This window comes from Stegodyphus dumicola, chromosome 7, assembly GCF_044657685.1.
Source record: "Stegodyphus dumicola isolate Sdum_Otavi_A_Nest chromosome 7, ASM4465768v1".
NCBI lineage: Eukaryota > Metazoa > Arthropoda > Arachnida > Araneae > Eresidae > Stegodyphus > Stegodyphus dumicola.
In genome coordinates, this window is record NC_140774.1 from 110,441,684 (window position 1) to 110,466,761 (window position 25,078).

General features: G+C 31.5%; 1 protein-coding gene across 4 annotated transcripts in view; it reads left to right on the top strand.

The window, feature by feature from the left end:
• The window catches only part of LOC118197035 (ankyrin repeat domain-containing protein 61-like), a 95,058-nt gene that overhangs the window by 58,406 nt on the left and 11,574 nt on the right, over positions 1 to 25,078 (top strand). For all 4 annotated transcript variants that reach the window (XM_085820726.1, XM_085820723.1, XM_085820724.1 and 1 more), the window contains exons 2-3: positions 5,725 to 5,923; positions 22,889 to 23,059. In XM_085820726.1, the coding sequence (XP_085676852.1) occupies positions 5,887 to 5,923; positions 22,889 to 23,059 (208 nt within the window). In that variant the 5' untranslated portion in view covers positions 5,725 to 5,886. The remainder of the gene's footprint in view (positions 1 to 5,724; positions 5,924 to 22,888; positions 23,060 to 25,078) is intronic.

The following is a 25,078-nucleotide window of genomic DNA, read 5'->3' on the forward strand; positions in this document are numbered from 1 at the left end:
TATTCCTGTTTATCATAACATGTGACATATACGTTTGCCACCACAACCAACGAAAATAATCATTACCACAATAACCCATATAATGTTCCGATTTCGAAGATAGGATGTCTGAACCACATTCAAAAACGAATAGGTGCCAGTTTGGGGAAACTAAAACAGAAATTCCGTGCCAAGAAACTATGACAATTAACCTCTTAGCGGTAAAGATCGACTTACAGATGTGTTGATAGGTCAACTTACAACATATTATGGTAATACCATTAGGAAGCATTTTCACAACTACCACGTTATGCAGAAAGCTATATGGGCTTAGTACCATAAACGTTCAAATGATAATGAAGTAACTCATGACTTTTGCCCCGATGGTGTTGATTCTTGGTGCGCGCATACAAAAGAGCAGTTGTAAGTGGCACAAATAAAAACTAAACATACAAATTCAGTTCCTGTAGCAATTATGGATGCTATAAAATCCGTGTTTAAAGATTTGTCCCACCCAGTCTTGCTAAAGAGATGCATTGGTGGTCGAACACAAAATGGAACGAGTCGCTAAATTCGTTGATGTGGACGTTTTGTCCGAAATAAACAAACAATAGTAGGAAAATTGTAGATATTTCTGCAAATTAAACAGTAGCCAACTTTAATGATGGAAAACAGGCAACGCTGTTCATCATGAAAGAATTAGAATGTATACTTGGAACTAACTGTGTAACATTTGCGGAAGAAGTAAATAGAATTCATATTAAATTCACACAGAAACGAGCCCAGGACAATACTTTAGAGGCTCAGATTACCAAAAGTAGGGAAAAAAGGAAGCTGATGAGCTTCATAATTGTTTATGAAGAAGTAGTTTAAGCATCTGGTGCATTTTAAGTTTGTTTTAAAAAATATAAATTAGAGAAAAGTGATATTGTATCTTTAAATTGGATTTTCTCAAATTGGTAATTTTCACGTTTGTGCGCAGTGTTATTATCAAACCATATATGCTATGCCCATAAAAATTTAACTGTGTATGCATGCTACTGTTAATCCGCATGCTAAATCCAACAAAATTACATATATCAATATATATAGGTATATTTACCTTGAAAAAATGATAAAAAATTACATATTTTTAGATTTAAAACATTTTTTCTTAATTTTTGAAATTTAAGATTCATTTTATAATATGTTTTGGTTTTACATTAGAGGTGAATGTATTTCAAATACATTTTTACCAAAAATTGTCTTCTGTATGCAATATTTTCAAATTTGTGATGCACGCAACATTTGATAATTTTTATTTATACTTATGTACATTTTAAAAATTTTAATTTACAAATTATTTATTTATTTACAATTTTCATTTCATATGCAGTCTAAGAAGACATATCTATTTAAGGTATAAAGTAAAAAAAAGTGTAACTTTTTAATCATATGAGTTTTTGCCCAAAGGTACTGTGCCCCCTTAAACAAAAATATGCATATCCAGAGCAGATTGCATATCGTTTTTAATATAATGATTTTTCTACTTTTAAAAATTTTCGAAAGCCTCTAAGACATTAGTGGTAAATTCTTCTGCTGTAAACTGAAATTCCAGAGTGCATAACTGTTTTATTAATACTTATTACCATAGACTAGAAGAGAAACATGCTAATGTGACAATCAAAATCGTAAAAACAACCTTGTATTTAGCGTAGGTATAATGAAACAATCGATTTCGAGGGCAGCTAAAGGTCCCTCCTCATCAGGAGAAAGAAATACCTAGAAAGAAGAAAATAAAGGAGAAGGAGTCACAGAAACACGTGGTCCTTATCATCACTGCACATGGTTATAACTAGATTTTTAATGAGAGTTGCACTGGCCGCCTACTTTTACTGAGCCAGGCTATCTGATCGAGCATGAAAAATCAGTGGATTTTTATACCCTCTGGTAGTACCAAACGCGAGGAGGTAACGCCATCTATCGGCATAAATAACTGAATTAAGATAGTAGAATTTTAAAGGCATTAGGAAGGACTGGATTGGACTTCAAATCATTAACTAAACCTGCTAAATCTTTGTGAATGTGAAAAGCCTCAAGAAAATTCAATTCACCTATGTAAGAAGCCTTTTGGATAATTTTTGCAGATCCAAAATTAAAATTATGATTAAAAGTCTAACTATGATATGCTATTGAAGACTTGTTAATTTCGCTTTTTCTGACATAAGATTCATGTTCCTTGATACGAAACTTCAACGTTCTTTTTGTTTGGCCGATACATCTTAAACCGCACTAACACGATATACTATAAATTCCCCAATTATTCAAGACAGAAACGCAATCTTTTAGAATCGAAGTGTGAATTTTATTAATAGGGGAGAAACCGACTTGAAAATTGAATTTCTGGAGAATCCGTGCAATTTTATAGCTAACAGAAGGATAAAATGGAAGCACGACAAGGTCATTAATATTATTTCTAACAGTGGAAGATTTTAACAATTGTTCAAATCTTAGCAAAAAGGAAAATGAGATCTTACGTGAAATTCATTCTGATACTAATATCATTATCTCTAAAGCTGATAAGGGCGGACAGCTCGTTGTTATGGACAAACACACATATATTACTGGAGTCTCTAAACTGATAAATGAAGGCCCATACTGCTCGATCCTTAAAGATCCTTCAACTTCGGACCTCACGAAAGTAAGAAGTGCCATTAAATCTTCCCACATTCTGCCAACTCAGTTGAAGAAATCGCTTACTCCACCTATTACTAATTGCGCTAGACTTTATGCTCTTCCAAAAGTTCACAAAACCGGTATTCCTTTTCGATCAATTGTTTCCAACATAGGTGCTGCTTCATATCCTTTGGCCAAATATTTAGTTTCCAGATTTTCTCCGCTACTTGCTAACAATATTCACACTGTAAAAAATTCTGTTGAAGTCATGGATAAACTTAAAAATATTTCTCCACTTCGTTCCATTATGGTTTCATTTGATGTCAAATCACTGTTTACTAATGTTCCGGTCGAAGGAGCACTAAATTGTCTTGAAACTAGGCTTTGGGAATTTCACTTCACACATACTGAAATTAATGAGTTGGTTTCGCTTACTAAAGTTTCTCTAAGTCAAACCCACTTTGTTTTCCAAAATGTACATTTTCGTCAAGTTGAAGGATTGGCTATGGGTAATCCTCTCAGTCCGGTACTTGCTGACATTTATATGCACTATTTTGAGATGAAATTATTTAATAAACTATCTTTTCGTCTCTGGATTCGGTATGTTGACGACACTTTCACACTTTTTGACGGTTATAAAGAGGATTTATCCGAGATTCTATCTATTATGAATTCATTTAGTCCAGCCATCCAATTCACTCTTGAAATTGAATCCAACAATTCCCTCCCCTTCCTCGATGTTCTTATAATCCACAATGAAACTGATTTTAGCACCACTGTGTACCGTAAACCCTTTGCAGTTTGTTTACCACCCCATGCCAAATCATGCCACCCTGTTAAGCAAAAAATGGCTTCTTTTTACTATTATGTATTCCGCGCGCTTAAAGTTTGTTCCTCTGAATCTTTGCTTACCATTGAACTTAATTATTTGAGAGCAGTGTCGATTGACCGTGGATTTTCTCCCATGATTATTGATAAAGCCGTTAAAAAATTTTCAGATTCCCATCAAAGAAGACCTTCCACTGTTAGAAATAATATTAATGACCTTGTCGGGCTTCCATTTTATCCTTCTGTTAGCTATAAAATTGCACGGATTCTCCAGAAATTCAATTTTCAAGTCGGTTTCTCCCCTATTAATAAAATTCACACTTCGATTCTAAAAGATTGCGTTTCTGTCTTGAATTCTTGGGGAATTTATAGTATATCGTGTCAGTGTGGTTTAAGATATATCGGCCAAACGAAAAGAGCGTTGAAGTTTCGTATCAAGGAACATGAATCTTATGTCAGAAAAGGCAAAATTAACAAGTCTTCAATAGCATATCATAGTTGGACTTTTAACCATAATTCTGATTTTGGATCTGCAAAAATTATCCAAAAGGCTTCTTCCATAGGTGAATTGGATTTTCTTGAGGCTTTTCACATTCACAAAGATTTAGCAGGTTTAGTTAATGATTTGAAGTCCAATCCATTCTTTCCTAATGCCTTTAAAATTCTACTATCTTAATTCAGTTATTTATGCCGATAGATGGCATTACCTCCTCGCGTTTGGTACTACCAGAGGGTATAAAAATCCGTTCAGTGGTTGCTTTCCATTATTTGAAGTTCAGATTTTGAGCGTAAGGTGCATTTGCCCCTCGCTCCCTATTTTAATTTCGCTTATTTTTCATGCTCGATCAGATAGCCTGGTTCAGTAAAAGTAGGCAGCCAGTGCAACTCTGATTAAAAATCTAGTTATAACCACGTGCAGTGCTGATAAGGACCACGTGTTTCTGTGACCCCTTCTCCTTTATTTTCCTCTTTCTAGGTATTTCTTTCTCATGAGGAGGGACCTTTAGCTGCCCTTGAAATCGATTGAGTGTTTCATTATACCTACGCTAAATACAAGGTTGTTTTTACGATTTTGACTTATTACCATATTTTAAATCATTCTTAAAGTAATACTCACAAGAATAGTTGTCTTGAATTTTTCTACTACTCCAAATTAAAAATATTTTTTATTATTTTTCAAACAAAGAATTTTTAAACTAAATCATATTTAAGACTGTGTTATGAAAACTTTTTCATTTCTGCACCTTAATTTCCATAATAGTTTTAAACAATATAATTTAGCACTTTCGGAGAGAAAATTCAGTTCCTGGAGAATGGACATATTTAACTAAGCTTTCGTTTAGAATATTTAGCAATATGGAAGAAATTCAGCCTGAGCTAAATTCATCCTTAACCTCCTTCTTAAACTTTTGGAATTTCTTAATTTTGTTATTAATCTGCTGAAGAGTTGGAACAGAAGCTGCATTCATGAACTTCGATGCATTTACATCTGTATTACTTCTGAATTTTTAATTCTCGATAAATATTTTAAATAAACGCTTGCTTATCACCGTTAGTGATAACTATCACATGCTTTTTTTTCAGTTAAGTCGTGGACATAGGCATCATTTATTAAATGGATATAATTTTTAGTTAATATTCAGTATTTTTATGTATTTCCTTATACACGTCTTTTCAATAGTTAATAGCAATGTAAGTTCCTATATTATTTTTTCTCTTCTTTCTTCTTCGTGCGAAGCATTTTATATAAGTAAATTCTAGTGAAATCAATAAATTTAGGAATATTCCAATAATAAAATTATAATTATTCAGAGAAACTCGAGAAAGCCATGAATAGTAGTATTATAATCACATATATTAAGTTATTTTCTAAGTCCGCAAACAGTTACATAATTATTACATGGTTGAATCTAATCAGGTCCATAACAGAATTGGAATTTAAAATAACTACAATAGTGTGAAATCATATTCAGACACGAGGTTTATCATAATTTATAAGAGAACAACAAGAAAAAATACGAGCAGAATGTTATGCTCATGTGGCACAGATAGCTCTTTTCTTTTTCCAAGGCGGCAGTGTGTCGGAAGTTTTTAATTCAGTTTCGAAGTGTAATATAAGTAATGTGCGTTGTGAAGAATATCGTGAAGTAAGATCAAGTTTGTTCCTCCTCATATTTAGCAATGTTATCTGTTTCTGGGTTATTTCCCCTCTCATTAAAAAATATTTGCTAATATAAATTTAAAAACTACATTTCTTTGCAGGATATAGAAAATCTCGTCATTGATGCTGCCGTACAAGCTTTGGTAAATTACAACACTGAAGCTATTAAAGGCATTCTAAGACAGTGCTCCCATGCAAATTATGATGTTCCCAAACGGTTCCGGTTCCCTACGGTGGAAGATTGTATTTTTCGAATACCTGCTATGTGTCTGCTCCCGGAAATGGATGTTGCTGTACCAGGTAATCACCATTTGCATAGTTTTATAATGTTTTACAATTAGAGAAGAACAATTAAAACTGAAATTATATTTGTTCCTGTTATGTTAATAATAGCAGTTTATTAATGCAATATTTTGCTTCGATTAATTTCTTTCTACCACCTTCTTTATGTCTACTAGAAAATTGAAAGCTCTCGTTAAAAAGAGGAAGTGACATTTGCAATTTAGTAGGATTGGATCACTCCTATCACCTTCTTGGTAGCCTTGATGGGTGCATTCTTAACATTTTGGGCATATATTTATATATATATATGTATGTTCCACATTTAGTGTTCATCTATGTTGATTCTTGATGTTATCTTTTCCGCTTAAAAGCATTCTGTAAAAATGCGAAAAGAACTGAAATACTGCTAAAATATTTTTTCCCGAATTATATTGAAAAAAAAAATGAAATCACGGAGTCAAAAATTTTAATTCTTTGATTTATTAATTAAATTACTGCTGCATCCTTTTAATAAATTTAAGTTTACTTTTAAAAGCTGCATTATTAATCTTGCTTTCCAAAAAGCCGAAGTTAAAATTTTCCTTGAATTAAAAATTTATAATTTGAAGTTTCTTTTTGTTTTGTATTTTTCTCATTTATACATGACATATACCTCTTTCTGTCACAACTTTGTTTATAATTCTTATTCATAAATAATATAAAGTATGATAATTTGTATGGTGAAACATATTTCAGTATCTATTGAACAAAAATATCTAAAGAGAGAAAATATTTCAATCATCTCCCGAAAGGGCTGTTTAAAATTTTAACATAGTTTATCGGTAGAAATAGACGTCGTTCAGCTGGAATAGAGAAACTTTTTATATAACAGTAGATGAACATGGATTTAGACTAAAATGGAAACGTTATATATCTTCTGTATATTTAAAAAATGAAACAATATGTAATGTAATTCTACAAACATTTTAATAATCCCTACTAAAAATGCCCCATAGAAACCAGTAAAACTTTTTATGGGTACCCATAAGATTTTATGGGTTTTTATTGACTTTTACTGGTTTCTGTTGGTCTTTGTGGGTTTTTTTTACTGGTTTCAAAATGACCCATAGAAACCAGTAAAACTTTCTACTGGTACCTGTAGAATTTTTGATGGTCTCTATTGACTTTTACTGGTTTCTATTGATCTCTGTGGGTTTTTCTTACTGGTATCAATTGACACCCATACAACCAACATTCAATGGCAGAACTTTGTACTGGCTTGTATAGGTTTATATTGACTTTTACTGGTTTTCTTACTGGTATCAATATAATAATAAATCTTCTGTTGGTTTATATGGATTTATGCTATTTTTTTATCTGACGTTAATATACTTGTAAACAATAAAATTAACAGAATGAAAATATGATCTCTTTGAGACCACCAGAGTAACCTGGAAACGCAGGTGGTCGTTTTAGAGAGGGTTTTTACTAAATATGCTTATTTATTTGATTAAAAAATTTTTTTCGGAAACAATAACAGTAATCATATACACCACACACAACAAGGTCTCTCCAAGGCGACCAGCCACAAATAAAAATTCATCTTTGCAAGTGGTCGCCTTAGAGAGGTGATGCTCAATACCAATAGATACTCACGTTCTCAGAGATACGTTTATCTTTTAGAGGTGGTCGTCTTAGGGAGATTGCATCTACGGAATGAATCTCTCTAAGGCGACCAGACACTCTTGCAGAATTTTCTTTGTGAATGGTCGCCTTAGAGAGGGAATATTCAATACCAAAGTATACTTATGTTTGCAGAAATACTGGTCTCATTCAGAGGCGGTCGTCTTAGGGAGGTGGTTTTTGCTACGAGTTGGTTCTCTGAATACACACACATAAGCACTTACATTTCTGATATTACAAATAAACACCGGTATCAACCAACATCTCTTTAACGCGAACAAGTTCATTCAGAATCGCAAAACTTTTCTCCCTGTTAATGCTGACGTGAAAAAAATAATTCGCCCTCCCTCCCCCACTCTCAGAAGTTTCCCAAACAAGCAATATGGTGCCGGTCTAGTTATTGTTGTGCGATGGTGGTGTTATTTTCATCGTGGTTGTAGTAATGCAATATATTATTTACTAGGATTTACTGTATTACAAATTTTACTATGTTTTACTGTTTAGAAATTAGTAATAAACAATAAAATACAAGCACTGACCATGAATATACCACTAAAGCCATGCACGTGTAATCGTGTCTAATGTTTGAGAGAACGTTGCTGATAACTGACTAGTTGTGAAATGGAGATTCTGTGCGTGAAATTGATTTTCCATCTTTACTTTTAACCTGAAAAACAATGTGCTTAAAGACTGAAAAGTGATAATTTCAGACTTGATAATTTGGTTCAGTGTGCAGATGCAGAAATATAGTTTATGCATCCTACTGAAACTGTATTTTGGAAAATTTATTTTTTTTGATTACAGTTTGGAAATACTTTTTTAAAGCTTGTTCATGTAGATGCTTTATCATTTGAATATTATGTACTAATAAATTTGAGCATACTTTACTTAAAAATGATCTTGCATGATTCAATTTTTCAACTAATGTGATGTGGCCAAGCAAAAAGAATGTTTTTTTATGTTTTAAAAAATGTACTAATTATATTTCGTTACAAAAAAGGTAAGTTTTATTAATGAAATAAACATTGAAATATTTAATGTGTTTTTTACTTATTGAATGGGGTAGACAAGACATACAAGCTTAAGGAATCTTTTTTCCACAACTAAAATTATGTGAAAATTTAGATGATCATAGTAGCTTACATTGTTTTTTCTTTTTGGTCTATTTTTCTTTACAAGTATGAGACTAGAACCACATTTTTACATTAAACATTTTGTGCTATTTTGTTAAAACACATATAATCATTTTTATGCATACTTTAATTTTCATTATTATTAGTTTGATGAAGAAAATTTCAAATGTGTTTTTCATAAATTGCTTTTGAAATAGAAATAGATTTGTGAATAAGATTTATGTAATATTAAATGTACTAGTCTTGGGAGTATAAAAAGTGAATTATTTATTTGAAAAAAATTTAATTAAGTTGAAACCTCATATAGTGGTTATTTTCTTAAATGACCACCTCTGATAATGGCACATTTGTCAGGACAATAATTAAATAACAGAACTTAAAAAATCATTCATAGTTTTGTCAGGTTACAGGAAACTGGCATTATCTTTAATTGTGGAGTTGATTGTTTTAGGAACGTTTTGCTGTATAATCAATTGACTTCGGTGTAGTAATTTTTACGTGGGTATGAATTTTGCAGAAGTAATTGAACGTTTTTACGAGACATTTAAAACCAAAGCTTTTCGGATCATGAGTCTTATAAGGGCGCTGTTATAGCATTGCTTTCAAATATGGTTAGAGTAATGTTTAAACATTTTTTCGGAAGCACTTCCACAGGGAATCTGGTTGTTCTCTGCGTATGAAAAACCCATATAAATAAATCTTCTGTACAGCCTTATACAAATGCAGTTAAAATTACTTTCATTACAATAGAGTGAATACAGCTACATTTGTTTACAAAAAGTTATTGCTAAATACTGCACTATATCAATTTCATTTGGCATTGTAATTTCAGAAAATGCTCAGCATGAGGTATTTTTATATTATATAATCTACTGTCAAAAACAATAGCTACCTTTTCAGTACTTTAAATTTTACTATTGAGAATTTTTATGGTTCAAAATAATATTTCTATACATTATTTCAAGTATTCTTTCTACAATAGAAATCTAAATAACTTGCACCTAAAACACTGGCTCAAATTTATTCCAATAATGCATCGCTTTAATTAAATTTATGTTCCTTTGAGATGATATATGAAAAACCTTGTGTAATAATAAATTATGAATATATATAGGTAAATGGTATTTTTATATATTTTTTCGGGTAAAGTGCAGAATCGCCCACTTATTTATTTGGCACTTTGTACAAAAGTAAAAGGAATTGGATTTTTGTCAATTTTCTTTTGACTTTTTAAGTGAAAATAGGTCGATGTGTACATGAATAAAGTCAAAGGAGTGCACAATGGCATTTTTGTGCAATTCTGGGATGTTTTTTTAAGTGAAAATATGTCGATGTGTACATGGATACCGAGTATGTGCAATTCTTAAAAACACTCCAAGCAGTGGGCGATTCTACACTTTCCCCATTTTTCTATAGGAATTTAGTTTCATTAAATTAGTTATTTAGTATAATTATGTGTATATGAGTATATTCACACCCTGCTAAAATGCTCCGTAGAAACCCATAAAATTTTTTTATGGGGAATTGGCCTACGGGTACCTGTAGGCTAAATCCCCGTAAAAACCCATAGACAGAAACCCGTACAAAGACAGAAACCCGTACAATTGTACGGGTTTCTGTCTATGGGTACCCGTAGGCCAAATCCGCGTAAAAACCCATAGAAAGAAACCCGTACGGTTGTACGGGTACCCGTAGGCCAAATCCCCGTAAAAACCCATAGAAAGAAACCCGTACAATTGTACGGGTACCCGTAGGCCAAATACCCGTAAAAACCCATAGAAAGAAACCTGTACGTTTGTACGGGTACCCGTAGGCCAAATTCCCGTAAAAACCCATAAAAAGAAACCCGTACGATTGTACGGGTACCCATAGGCTGAATACCCGTAAAAACCCATAGAAAGAAACCTGCACGGCTGTATAGGTACCTGTAGGCCAAATACCCGTAAAATAACCTGTAAACAGAAACCCGTATGACTGTACGGATGGATACGAGTAGGCCAAATCTCTGTAGAAACCCGTAGAACTGTAGGCATTATAAACAAAATCCCAGTAAAAACCCATAGCCAAAAATCAAAACTTTATATGCATATCCATTGGCCAAATTTCCATAAAAAAAAATGGATATTCCGTAGGTCTATGCCTTGTAAAAACCAGTAAACAAAAGCATGTACACCTATACAGGCACCCATATGCTAAATCCTGTAAAAACCACTACACAAAAATCCACAGACCAATAAAGGTACCTCTTGGAAAAATCGCTGCACAAAACTCATAAACAGAACCAATAGCATTATACTATAGTGGAGTATCCATACATAGAATCGTACATAGAACAGGTATCCATATACAGAATCCCTATAAAAAACAATACACAAAAATAGAACTGTAAATCAAATTTCCATAAAAACATAAACCAGCAGAAGTACATAATTAGCACTGAACAGAACTAAATTGCGGAGAAAGCATGTAAAGTAATTTTAAATAAAACTCAATGCGAATAAATAAAAATTTTAAAATATCTAGAAGCCTACGAGCCTGTCCTTAATGCACGTCAATATCTATTAACATATTACAAAATTTTAAACTACCTTTATATAATTCTGAACATAAAATGAATAGAAAGATAATAACCAAAGTCCTGATTCACAACCATCGAATGATATATGTACATGTATATATGTAAGAAAAATAAGGAATATGCAAAAGATTAAATTAGCAGCGTAAAATTTATTTTCCTTCTATATTCTAAAAACAGTTTCTTTCTGCACTGCATCATTTCGAGATTAATTTATGTCATATGACTCTTACATAATTTGATGTAAAAGAAACTAAAACTCAAACAGCCAATTGTAATTTTATAGCAGTATTAACTATCAAATACGAGTAAAAATGCATCGAAAACCAAAATTAACTCGGTCTTAATTAAGATTTCACCCTTAACATAACGCATTTGCTTTTTACGCTTTGTATTAGCTGGATTGCAGTCTGTCTGCTCCTTGTTTCTTACTACACATTTATCAAAAATGTTAATTTTTGGAATAGGCATAAATAATGTGCCAACTTGTTTGTGGCTGCAACATATTTGCTGAAAGAAAAGTTGAATTAAATCTACCTCAACTGCCAAATTTCTTATTCATTGTGGATTAGAGTTTCAACATCTCTAAGCCATCAAAATTCTTGCTGTTCATTACGGATTCAGCTGCTTGGGTTCGACTACAGAATCCATTACATATATATATATAATATCATTTCATTTGATGGTTGCGAATCATTACTTTGACTGTATATATATTATTGATTTCATTATAAATATATACATATAGTACTGTACCTCACTGCATATATTTGTATTTCAGTTCTTTAATTGGGAAATTAAACAATTGTATTTAATCACATCAGCTTGTTTAACAATTTGATACCTAATGAGAAATGTATTGCCAAAGGAAAATTCTAGCATCTGCTTAAATTTTAAGTTACCTACAATGCACTAAACCAAATTAAAAAACAAAACTAGAAGAAACCCAAATTTTCAGGAAGAGAAACATTATTAACAAGCAAGCAAAAAGAATACGGGACTTTCAAATTAGAAACTTAACATAGAGTTCAAATTTAGCATACTTGCTATCCCCTTAAAGCTCACTTACCAATGATAGTAACACCCTGCAGCTTATTATGACATGCATACACATTGATGTTTTACGTGGAAGAAAGGATGAATCCAAGAATATAATGTAGTGAAGAAATAATAATATACAAACACTGTTTCGACCCCTTATTACAATACTTTGAATGTTACCTGTATCTCTCAAAAAATAAATGAAACATGAAGATAACATATAATAAACTTAATAGTACCCAAAATACAATAAATTATATTGTAACAAAATGAATTTTAAAAAATTTACAAGTTTCAACAAATACCAATTCTTAACGCACAGTTCGGGAATTAAGAAAATATCTCATAGCGTATAATGTTTTATTCCGTATCTCACTTTTAGTGCTATATAATCTTCCACAGATTTTATATAAATAAAATCTATAACATAATGGGTATTTATAGTATATATAGTTCTTGATGTAAAAAAGATCAACTTTCGTACTGTAAAAATTCCATCTATGTGAATAAGTGCCCTGCTAAAAATGCCCCGTAGAAACCCATAAAATTTTTTTACGGGGAATTGGCCTACGGGTACCCGTACAGCTCTGTGGATACCCATAGGCCAAATCCTCGTAAAAACCCACAGACAGAAACCCGTACAACTGTACGGGTACCCATAGGACAAATCCCCGTAAAAACCCATAGAAAGAAACCCATATGGTTGGACGGGTACACGTAGGCAAAATCCCCATAAAAACCCATAGAAAGAAACCCGTACGGTTGTACGGGTACGCGTAGGCCAAATACCCGTAAAAACCCATAAAAAGAAACCTGTACGTTTGTACGGGTACCCATAGGCCGAATACCCGTAAAAACCCATAGAAAGAAACCTGCACGGCTGTATAGGTACCTGTAGGCGAAATACCCGTAAAAAACCTGTAAACAGAAACCCATACAACTGTACGGTTACGAGTAGGCCAAATCTCTGTAGAACTGTAGGCACTATAAACAAAATCCCAGTAAAAACCCATAGCCAAAAATCAAAACTTTATATGCATATCCATCCATTGGCCAAATTTCCATTAAAAAAATGGATATTCCGTAGGTCTATGCCTTGTAAAAACCAGTAAACAAAAGCATGTACACCTATACAGGCACCCATACGCCAAATCCTGTAAAAACCACTACACAAAAATCCACAGACCAATAAAGGTACCTCTTGGAAAAATCACTGCACAAAACCCATAAACAGAACCAATAGCATTATACCATAGTGGAGTATCCATACATAGAAACGTACGTAGAAGAGGGTATTCATATACAGAATCCCTATAAAAAACAATACACAAAAATAGAACTGTAAATCAAATTTCCATAAAAACATAAACCAGCAGAAGTACATAATTAGCACTGATGAAATGTAAAGAACTAAATTGTGGAGAAAGCATGTAAAGTAATTTTAAATAAAACTCAATGCGAATAAATAAAAATTTTAAAATATCTAGAAGCCTACGAGCCCGTCCTTCTTAATGCACGTCAATATCTATAAACATATTACAAAATATTTGTATAAATTCTCTTTACAAAATTTTAAACTACCTTTATATAATTCTGAAAATAAAATGAATAGAAAGATAATAACCAAAGTCATGATTCACAACCATCGAATGATATATGTACATATATATATGTAAGAAAAATAAGGAATATGCAAAAGATTAAATTAGCAGTGTAAAATTAATTTTTCTTCTCTATTCTAAAAATAATCTTTCTGCACTGCATCATTTGGAGATTAATTCATGTCATATGACTCTTACATAATTTGATGTTGTAAAAGAAACTAAAACTCAAACAGCCAATAGTAATTTTACAGCAGTATTAACTATCAAAGACGAGTAAAAATGCATCAAGAACCAAAATTAACTCGGCCTGAATTAAGATTTCACCCTTAATGTAACGCATTTGCTTTTTACGCTTTGTATTAGCTGGATTGCACTTTGTCTGCTCCTTGTTTCTTACTATCAAAAATGTTAATTTTTGGAATAGGCATAAATAATGTGCCAACTTGTTTGTGGCTGCAACATATTTGCTGACAGAAAAGTTGAATTAAATCTACCTCGACTGCCAAATTTCTTATTCATTGTGGTTTGGAGTTTCAACATCTCTAAGCCATCAAAATTCTTGCTGTTCATTACGGATTCAGCTGCTTGTGTTCGACTACAGAATCTATTACATATATATATAATATCATTTCATTTGATGGTTGCGAATCATTACTTTGACTGTATATATATTATTGATTTCATTATAAATATATACATATAGTACTGTACCTCACTGCATATATTTGTATTTCAGTTCTTTAATTGGGAAATTAAACAATTGTATTTAATCACATCAGCTTGTTTAACAATTTGATACCTAATGAGAAATGTATTGCCAAAGGAAAATTCTAGCATCTGCTTAAATTTTAAGTTACCTACAATGCACTAAACCAAATTAAAAAACAAAACTAGAAGAAACCCAAATTTTCAGGAAGAGAAACATTATTAACAAGCAAGCAAAAAGAATATGGGACTTGCAAATTAGAAACTTAACATAGAGTTCAAATTTAGCATACTTGCTATCCCCTTAAAGCTCACTTACCAATGATAGTAACACCCTGCAGCTTATTATGACATGCATACACATTGATGTTTTACGTGGAAGAAAGGATGAATCCAAGAATATAATGTAGTGAAGAAATAATAATATACAAACACTGTGTCGAACTCTTATTACAATACTTTGAATGTTACCTGTATCTCAAAGATAAATGAAACATGAAGATAACATATAATAAACTTAATAGTACCCAAAATACAATAAATTATATTGTAACAAAATGAATTTGAAAAAATTTACAAGTTTCAACAAATACCAATTCTCAACGCACAGTTCGGGAATTAAGAAAATATAGCGTATAATATTTTATTCCATATATCACTTTTAGTGCTATATAATCTTCCACAGATTTTATATAAATAAAATTTATAACATAATGGGTATTTATAGTATATGTAGTTCTTGATGTAAAAAAGATAAACGTTCGTACTGTAAAAATTCCATCTATTTGAATAAGTATGAATATACTCATATACACATAATTATACTAAATAACTAATTTAATGAAACTAAATTCCTATAGAAAAATGGGGAAAGTGTAGAATCGCCCACTGCTTGCCGTGTTTTTAAGAATTGCACATACTCGGTATCCATGTACACATTTACCTATTTTCACTTAAAAAAACATCTCAGAATTGCACAAAAATGCCATTGTGTACTCTTTTGACTTTATTCATGTACACATCAACCTATTTTCACTTTAAAAGTCAAAAGAAAATTGACAAAAATCCAATTCCTTTTACTTTTGTACAAAGTGCCAAATAAATAAGTGGGCGATTCTGCACTTTACCCGAAAAAATATATAAAAATACTATTTACCTATATATATTTATAAGTTATTATTACACAAGGTTTTTCATATATCATCTCAAGGGAACATTAATTTAATTAAAGCGATGCATTATTGGAATAAATTTGAGTCAGTGTTTTAGGTGCAAATTATTTAGATTTCTATTGTAGAAAGAATACTTGAAATAATGTATAGAAATATTATTTTGAACCATAAAAATTCTCAATAGTAAAATTTAAAGTACTGAAAAGGTAGCTATTGTTTTTGACAGTAGATTATATAATATAAAAATACCTCATGCTGAGCATTTTCTGAAATTACAATGCTAAATGAAATTGATATAGTGTAGTTTTTAGCAATAATAACTTTTTGTAAACAAATGTGGCTATATTCGCTTAATTGTAATAACAGTACCCTGCTAAAAATGCCCCGTAGAAACCCATAAAATTTTTTTATGGGGAATTGGCCTACGGGTACCTGTACAGCTCTGCGGGTACCCGTAGGCCAAATCCCCGTAAAAACCCATAGACAGAAACCTGTACAACTGTACGGGTACCCGTAGGCCAAATCCCCGTAAAAACCCATAGAAAAAAACCCGTACGGTTGTACGGGTACCCGTAGGCCAAATCCCCGTAAAAACCCATAGAAAGAAACCCGTACAATTGTACGGGTACCCGTAGGCCAAATACCCGTAAAAACCCATAGAAAGAAACCTGTACGTTTGTACGGGTACCCGTAGGCCAAATTCCCGTAAAAACCCATAAAAAGAAACCCGTACGATTGTACGGGTACCCATAGGCTGAATACCCGTAAAAACCCATAGAAAGAAACCTGCACGGCTGTATAGGTACCTGTAGGCCAAATACCCGTAAAATAACCTGTAAACAGAAACCCGTATGACTGTACGGATGGATACGAGTAGGCCAAATCTCTGTAGAAACCCGTAGAACTGTAGGCACTATAAACAAAATCCCAGTAAAAACCCATAGCCAAAAATCAAAACTTTATATGCATATCCATTGGCCAAATTTCCATAAAAAAAAATGGATATTCCGTAGGTCTATGCCTTGTAAAAACCAGTAAACAAAAGCATGTACACCTATACAGGCACCCATATGCTAAATCCTGTAAAAACCACTACACAAAAATCCACAGACCAATAAAGGTACCTCTTGGAAAAATCGCTGCACAAAACTCATAAACAGAACCAATAGCATTATACTATAGTGGAGTATCCATACATAGAATCGTACATAGAACGGGTATCCATATACAGAATCCCTATAAAAAACAATACACAAAAATAGAACTGTAAATCAAATTTCCATAAAAACATAAACCAGCAGAAGTACATAATTAGCACTGAACAGAACTAAATTGCGGAGAAAGCATGTAAAGTAATTTTAAATAAAACTCAATGCAAATAAATAAAAATTTTAAAATATCTAGAAGCCTACGAGCCTGTCCTTAATGCACGTCAATATCTATAAACATATTACAAAATTTTAAACTACCTTTATATAATTCTGAAAATAAAATGAATAGAAAGATAATAACCAAAGTCATGATTCACAACCATCGAATGATATATGTACATGTATATATGTAAGAAAAATAAGGAATATGCAAAAGATTAAATTAGCAGCGTAAAATTTATTTTCCTTCTCTATTCTAAAAACAGTTTCTTTCTGCACTGCATCATTTCGAGATTAATTCATGTCATATGACTCTTACATAATTTGATGTAAAAGAAACTAAAACTCAAACAGCCAATTGTAATTTTATAGCAGTATTAACTATCAAATACGAGTAAAAATGCATCGAAAACCAAAATTAACTCGGTCTTAATTAAGATTTCACCCTTAACATAACGCATTTGCTTTTTACGCTTTGTATTAGCTGGATTGCAGTCTGTCTGCTCCTTGTTTCTTACGTTAATTTTCGTTATTTCTTATGTTATAATTTCTTATGTTAATTTTTGGAATAGGCATAAATAATGTGCCAACTTGTTTGTGGCTGCAACATATTTGCTGAAAGAAAAGTTGAATTAAATCTACCTCAACTGCCAAATTTCTTATTCATTGTGGATTAGAGTTTCAACATCTCTAAGCCATCAAAATTCTTGCTGTTCATTACGGATTCAGCTGCTGGTATTCGACTACAGAATCCATTACATATATATATATAATATCATTTCATTTGATGGTTGCGAATCATTACTTTGACTGTATATATATTATTCATTTCATTATAAATATATACATATAGTACTGTACCTCACTGCATATATTTGTATTTCAGTTCTTTAATTGGGAAATTAAACAATTGTATTTAATCACATCAGCTTGTTTAACAATTTGATACCTAATGAGAAATGTATTGCCAAAGGATGGTACTTTCTCGCATCTGCTTAAATTTTAAGTTACCTACAATGCACTAAACCAAATTAAAAAACAAAACTAGAAGAAACCCAAATTTTCAGGAAGAGAAACATTATTAACAAGCAAGCAAAAAGAATATGGGACTTGCAAATTAGAAACTTAACATAGAGTTCAAATTTAGAAACTTGCTATCCCCTTAAAGCTCGCTTACCAATGATCATAACACCCTGCAGCTTATTATGACATGCATACACATTGATGTTTTACGTGGAAGAAAGGATGAATCCAAGAATATAATGTAGTGAAGAAATAATAATATACAAACACTGTGTCGACCCCTTATTACAATACTTTGAATGTTACCTGTATCTCTCAAAAAATAAATGAAACATGAAGATAACATATAATAAACTTAATAGTACCCAAAATACAATAAATTATATTGTAACAAAATGAATTTAAAAAAATTTACAAGTTTCAACAAATACCAATTCTTAACGCACAGTTCGGGAATTAAGAAAATATCTCATAGCGTATAATGTTTTATTCCGTATCTCACTTTTAGTGCTATATAATCTTCCACAGATTTTATATAAATAAAATCTATAACATAATGGGTATTTATAGTATATATAGTTCTTGATGTAAAAAAGATCAACTTTCGTACTGTAAAAATTCCATCTATGCGAATGGGTGTGAATATACTCATATACACATAATTATACTAAATAACTAATTTAATGAAACTAAATTCCTATAGAAAAATGGGGAAAGTGTAGAATCGCCCACTGCTTGGAGTGTTTTTAAGAATTGCACATACTTGGTATCCATGTACACATCGACATATTTTCACTTAAAAAAACATCCCAGAATTGCACAAAAATGCCATTGTGTACTCTTTTGACTTTATTCATGTACACATCGACCTATTTTCACTTAAAAAGTCAAAAGAAAATTGACAAAAATCCAATTCCTTTTACTTTTGTACAAAGTGCCAAATAAATAAGTGGGCGATTCTGCACTTTACCCGAAAAAACATATAAAAATACCATTTACCTATATATATTCATAATTTATTATTACACAAGGTTTTTCATATATCATCTCAAAGGAACATAAATTTAATTAAAGCAATGCATTATTGGAATAAATTTGAGTCAGTGTTTTAGGTGCAAGTTATTTAGATTTCTATTGTAGAAAGAATACTTGAAATAATGTATAGAAATATTATTTTGAACCATAAAAATTCTCAATAGTAAAATTTAAAGTACTGAAAATGTAGCTATTGTTTTTGACAGTAGATTATATAATATAAAAATACCTCATGCTGAGCATTTTCTGAAATTACAATGCAAAATGAAATTGATATAGTGCAGTATTTAGCAATAACTTTTTGTAAACAAATGTAGCTATATTCGCTCAATTGTAATGAAAGTAATTTTAACTGCATTTGTATAAGGCTGTACAGAAGATTTATTTATATGGGTTTTTCATACGCAGAGAACAACCGGATTCCCTGTGGAAGTGCTTCCGAATAAATGTTTAAACATTACTCTAACTATATTTGAAAGCAATGCTATAACAGCGCCCTTATAAGACTCATGATCCGAAAAGCTTTGGTTTTAAATATCTCGTAAAAACGTTCAATTACTTTTGCAAAATTCATACCCACGTAAAAATTACTACACCAAAGTCAATTGATTATACAGCAAAACGTTCCTAAAACGATCAACTCCACAATTCGAGATAATGCGAGTTTCCTGTAGCCTGACAAAACTATGAATGATTTTTAAGTCCTGTTATTTAATTATTGTCCTGACAAATGTGCCATTATCAGAGGTGGTCATTTAAGAAAATAACCACTATATGAGGTTTCAACTAAATGTAATTTTTTTCAAATAAATAATTCACTTTTTATACTCCCAAGACTAGTACATTTAATATTACATAAATCTTATTCACAAATCTATTTCTATTTCAAAAGCAATTTATGAAAAACACATTTGAAATTTTCTTCATCAAACTAATAATAATGAAAATTAAAGTATGCATAAAAATGATTATATGTGTTTTAACAAAATAGCACAAAATGTTTAATGTAAAAATGTGGTTCTAGTCTCATACTTGTAAAGAAAAATAGACCAAAAAGAAAAAACAATGTAAGCTACTATGATCATCTAAATTTTCACATAATTTTAGTAGTGGAAAAAAGATTCCTTAAGCTTGTATGTCTTGTCTACCCCATTCAATAAGTAATAAACACATTAAATACTTCAATGTTTATTTCGTTAATAAAACTTACCTTTTTTGCTCGCGAAATATAATTAGTACATTTTTTTAAAACATAAAAAAACATTCTTTTTGGTCAGTCACATCACATTAGTCGAAAAGTTCAAAATTGAATCATGCAAGATCATTTTTAAGTAAGGTATGCTCAAATTTATTAGTACATAATATTCAAATGATAAACATGAACATGAACATGAACATGATAAACATGAACATCTACATGAACAAGCTTTAAAAAGTATTTCTAAACTGTAATCAAAAAAATAAAATTTCAAAATACAGTTTCAGTAGAATGCAAAAACTACATTTCTGCATCTGCACACTGAAACAAATTATCAAGCCTGAAATTATCACTTTTCAGTCTTTAAGCACATTGTTTTTCAGGATAAAAGTAAAGATGGAAAATCAATTTCACGCTCAGAAACTCCATTTCACAACTAGTCATTTTTAAGTAAGGTATGCTCAAATTTATTAGTACGTAATATTCAAATGATAAAGCATCTACATGAACAAGCTTTAAAAAGTATTTCTAAACTGTAATCAAAAAAATAAATTTTGAAAATACAGTTTCAGTAGAATGCAAAAACTACATTTCTGCATCTGCACACTGGAACAAATTATCAAGCCTGAAATTATCACTTTTCAGTCTTTAAGCACATTGTTTTTCAGGATAAAAGTAAAGATGGAAAATCAATTTCACGCTCAGAAACTCCATTTCACAACTAGTCAGTTATCGGCAACGCTCTCTCAAACATTAGACATGATTACACATGCTTTAGTGGTATATTCATGGTCAGTGGTGGTATTTTATTGTTTATTACTAATTTCTAAACAGTAAAACATAGTAAAATTTGTAATACAGTAAATCCTAGTAAATAATATATTGCATTACTACAACCACGAAGAAAATAACACCACCATCACACAACAATAACTAGAACGGCGCCATATTGCTTGTTTGGGAAACTTCTGAGAGTGGGGGAGGGAGGGGAATTTTTTTCCCCACGTCAGCGTTAACAGGGAGAAAAGTTTTGCGATTGTGAATGAACTTGTTCGCGTTAAAGAGATGTTGGTTGATACCGGTGTTTATTTGTAATATCTGAAATGTGAGTGCTTATGTGTGTGTATTCAGAGAACTAACTCGTAGCAAAAACCACCTCCCTAACACGACCGCCTCTGAAAGAGACCAGTATTTCTGAAAACATAAGTATACTTTGGTATTGAATATTCCCTCTGTAAGGCGACCATTCACAAAGAAAATTCTGCAAGTGTGTCCGGTCGCCTTAGAGAGATTCATTCCGTAGATGCAATCTCCCTAAGACGACCACCTCTAAAAGATAAACGCATCTCTGAGAACGTGAGTATCTATTGGTATTGAGCATCACCTCTCTAAGGCGACCACTTGCAAAGATGAATTTTTATTTGCGGCTGGTCGCCTTGGAGAGACCTCGTTGTGTGTGGTGTATATGATTACTGTTATTGTTTCCGAAAAAAAAAATTAAATAAAAAAAATAGCATATTTAGTAAAAACCCTCTCTAAAACGACCACCTGCGTTTACAGGTTACTCTGGTGGTCTTAAAGGGATCATATTTTCATTCTGTTAATTTTATTGTTTACAAGAAGTATATTAACGTCAGATAAAAAAATAGCACAAACCCATGTAAACCAACAGAAGATTTATTATTATATTGATACCAGTAAGAAAACCAGCAAAAGTCAATATAAACCTATACAAACCAGTACAAAGTTCTGCCATTGAATGTTGGTTGTATGGGTGTCAATTGATACCAGTAAGAAAAACCCACAGAGATCAATAGAAACCAGTAAAAGTCAATAGAGACCATCAAAAATTCTATAGGTACCAGTAGAAAGTTTTACTGGTTTCTATGGGTCATTTTGAAACCAGTAAAAAAAACCCACAGAGACCAACAGAAACCAGTAAAAGTCAATAAAAACCCATAAAATCTTATGGGTACCCATTAAAAAGTTTTACTGGTTTCTATGGGGCATTTTTAGTAGGGAATTCAAAGAAAATTAATTTTTTTACGTGATATATTCAAGCATTATTTCTCAACCTAAGAAACCGCTGAAATTTAGAGTTTTATAAAAATCTTCCATCAGTCAATTTTGTGTATGGATGATAAATTAAGAACTCTGCCTATAAAGATGGTTGCATTTTCCATTTGTAAGAAAAAAGAACTTTTTCCCAACTTTTGATGTAATTGCACGTTGAATATTTTATTTATGCAAACAGCTTTACATGTTTTTAGTTAATGTTCCTTATTAACTTTTATATTTTCTAATAAATAACAACAATCGTAAATTTAGTCTAGAAGATCCATATAGGTGTTTCAGTAATTTTTATATATTGTAATTGTATTTTGATAAGAATATGTTTCTAGTAAATCTTGCATGAATTTATATTTACGTACTTTCTAGACGTTTACACTTTAGGCAATTTTTAGTTTCAGGAATATCCAGTCTTGTTTCTGAGATGTTAAAGACTGACGCCGTCTTAAGCAATATTCTGCTTCATGTGGCGATCCATTTGCCGGATTATGAGTTAGCTAGACTTCTTTTAGAAAAGGGAGCTAACATTAACAGCACTGACAGAAGACTGACAGCTCTGCATAAAGGTAATGTTAAAATATTGTTTGCAACTTTTTTCGAATTTATGTAGTGAAATAACTTGTACATTAGAACAGCAATGAATGTTCCGAGTATTTAATCAAGAGAATAATAAATGAGTTATACTATTATTATTTTACCTAGATTAACAGGAAATTGTAACTTGTTTATTTTTATTTCCAGTTTGCCCTTAATGTATTTAATTATAAATTAATTATAAGAAAATACAGAATAACGAGAAAAAAGCAGGCAGTATGAATACGTTTGAAAATGTTTGATATTTCAACACCCTTTTAGCGAATGCCTGCAAGTGAAGGCTATTTCGCCTGTAAAAACATGCCGAAACAATTTCGCTTAATTATACAAATATTACAGATGCACAGCTTTGCAAGAGTTACTACAAGTGATAGCAAGACCTCCTTAATTTTAAACATGTGATGTTTCTGCCCGTTTTCCGCAACTGCAATTCGGAGTGCGAATTCATATTTTCCATTTTAAGTCAAACCACGTGGCTTGCTACGGAGATTGGTAAGTAATAAGGAACAATTGCTCATTCTGGACTGAAATTTTTGGGATGGCTGTTTTACAGTTTATCCTACTTGAGTATTTTTAACAGTGTCAAACACCAGCGAGCTGTTTATCCTGCCTTTTAAAATTATTATCAATAAGAATGAATTAAATGTTATCAGCAAAAATATTATGTGTTTACATTGAGAAAAGAGAGTTCCTTGGATTTTTCACCTTGATTTTAAGCCTGGCCTATGAGGTGCATTTTTCAAGTAGGTCGAGGCATAGTTTTCAAAAGGTCATGCTTTTGCCCACTGTTAGAGAAAATTCTTAAAAGGCGCTGATGAAAGACATATTAGGGCATTTGAAAACAGGGAAGATATTCTAAAGCTATTTGCTGGTAAGGTATTGAGAAAAGACATGAATAAGGCAATTGGGAAACAAGAAGATGCTCGGAAACTATTTGCGGATATTAGGAGAAAAATTGGAAATTGGGAAAATGATCTGATATTTGTGCGGTCAGTTTTACCTGCCCAATCTCTAGGGTAGTCTGTAAGGCCAGTCTGCAGTGGAGCAATGAGTATCTGTTACTCTATTAAATCTTAATCTTGTTATTATATCTTGTGTTTTATCAACTTCTCTGCATAGGGCATCTAATTTTTTTTTTTTTGGTTTAAATTTCATCTAATTTTTATTTTCTGAACAATTATCAATGTTTTTTGTAGTTATGGTAAAATTAATGTTCATGTCATGGGTTAAACTATGTGTTTATTGCTATGCCGTGTGGTTTGTATGTTTGAACCTTTACTTAGTGAACAATCTTCCCATAAACTTGCGTAATAACATAATTATACACATCTGTATTTCACGACTGATGCGCAAATAACCGTTTGAAATTTCTTTAAGTTCAAGTTTATTTCAATATCTCGGAAAAAATGAAATTAACTACTCAATAGATTTAATTATGCATTCATTTATGAAAGTAATTTTATATCCTTCTAATAAATATAAATAATTTAAAAATTATTTTCAAAAACTATATTTTTAAATTTCTGCTCCATTAAGCCTTAATTTCGAACATATGTTTGGTTAAAAATTTTTAATATTAAGTGAAATATATTTTCCATATTCATTCTTCTTGTTATTTATACATGAGGTAACTTTCGTTTTGTAATAATTTTCTGTATAATTCTTTATAATATATAATGTAATTTCTTTTTTGTATGCAGAAGAGCATTTCCGTATTTATCAAAAAAAGATATGTCACTGTAATGTAATTAATTTCGTTTTAATGATATCTAGATTTTATTTTATCCTAGTTCATTATTTCTGAGCATAATGAACCGAGCAGTTGGAGCTGCTATAAAAACATTCCATTAGTTAACTCTGTATTAAGGGAACAGTAGTGGTGGCTAAAAAATTCTGAATTCTGTATCTTGAGTTGTTTCCATTTCTATGTGTGGGGAAAAAAGAGCTTTTCTCCTGTATTTGTTATAGTTTCAGTCCAAAGATTTTATTTG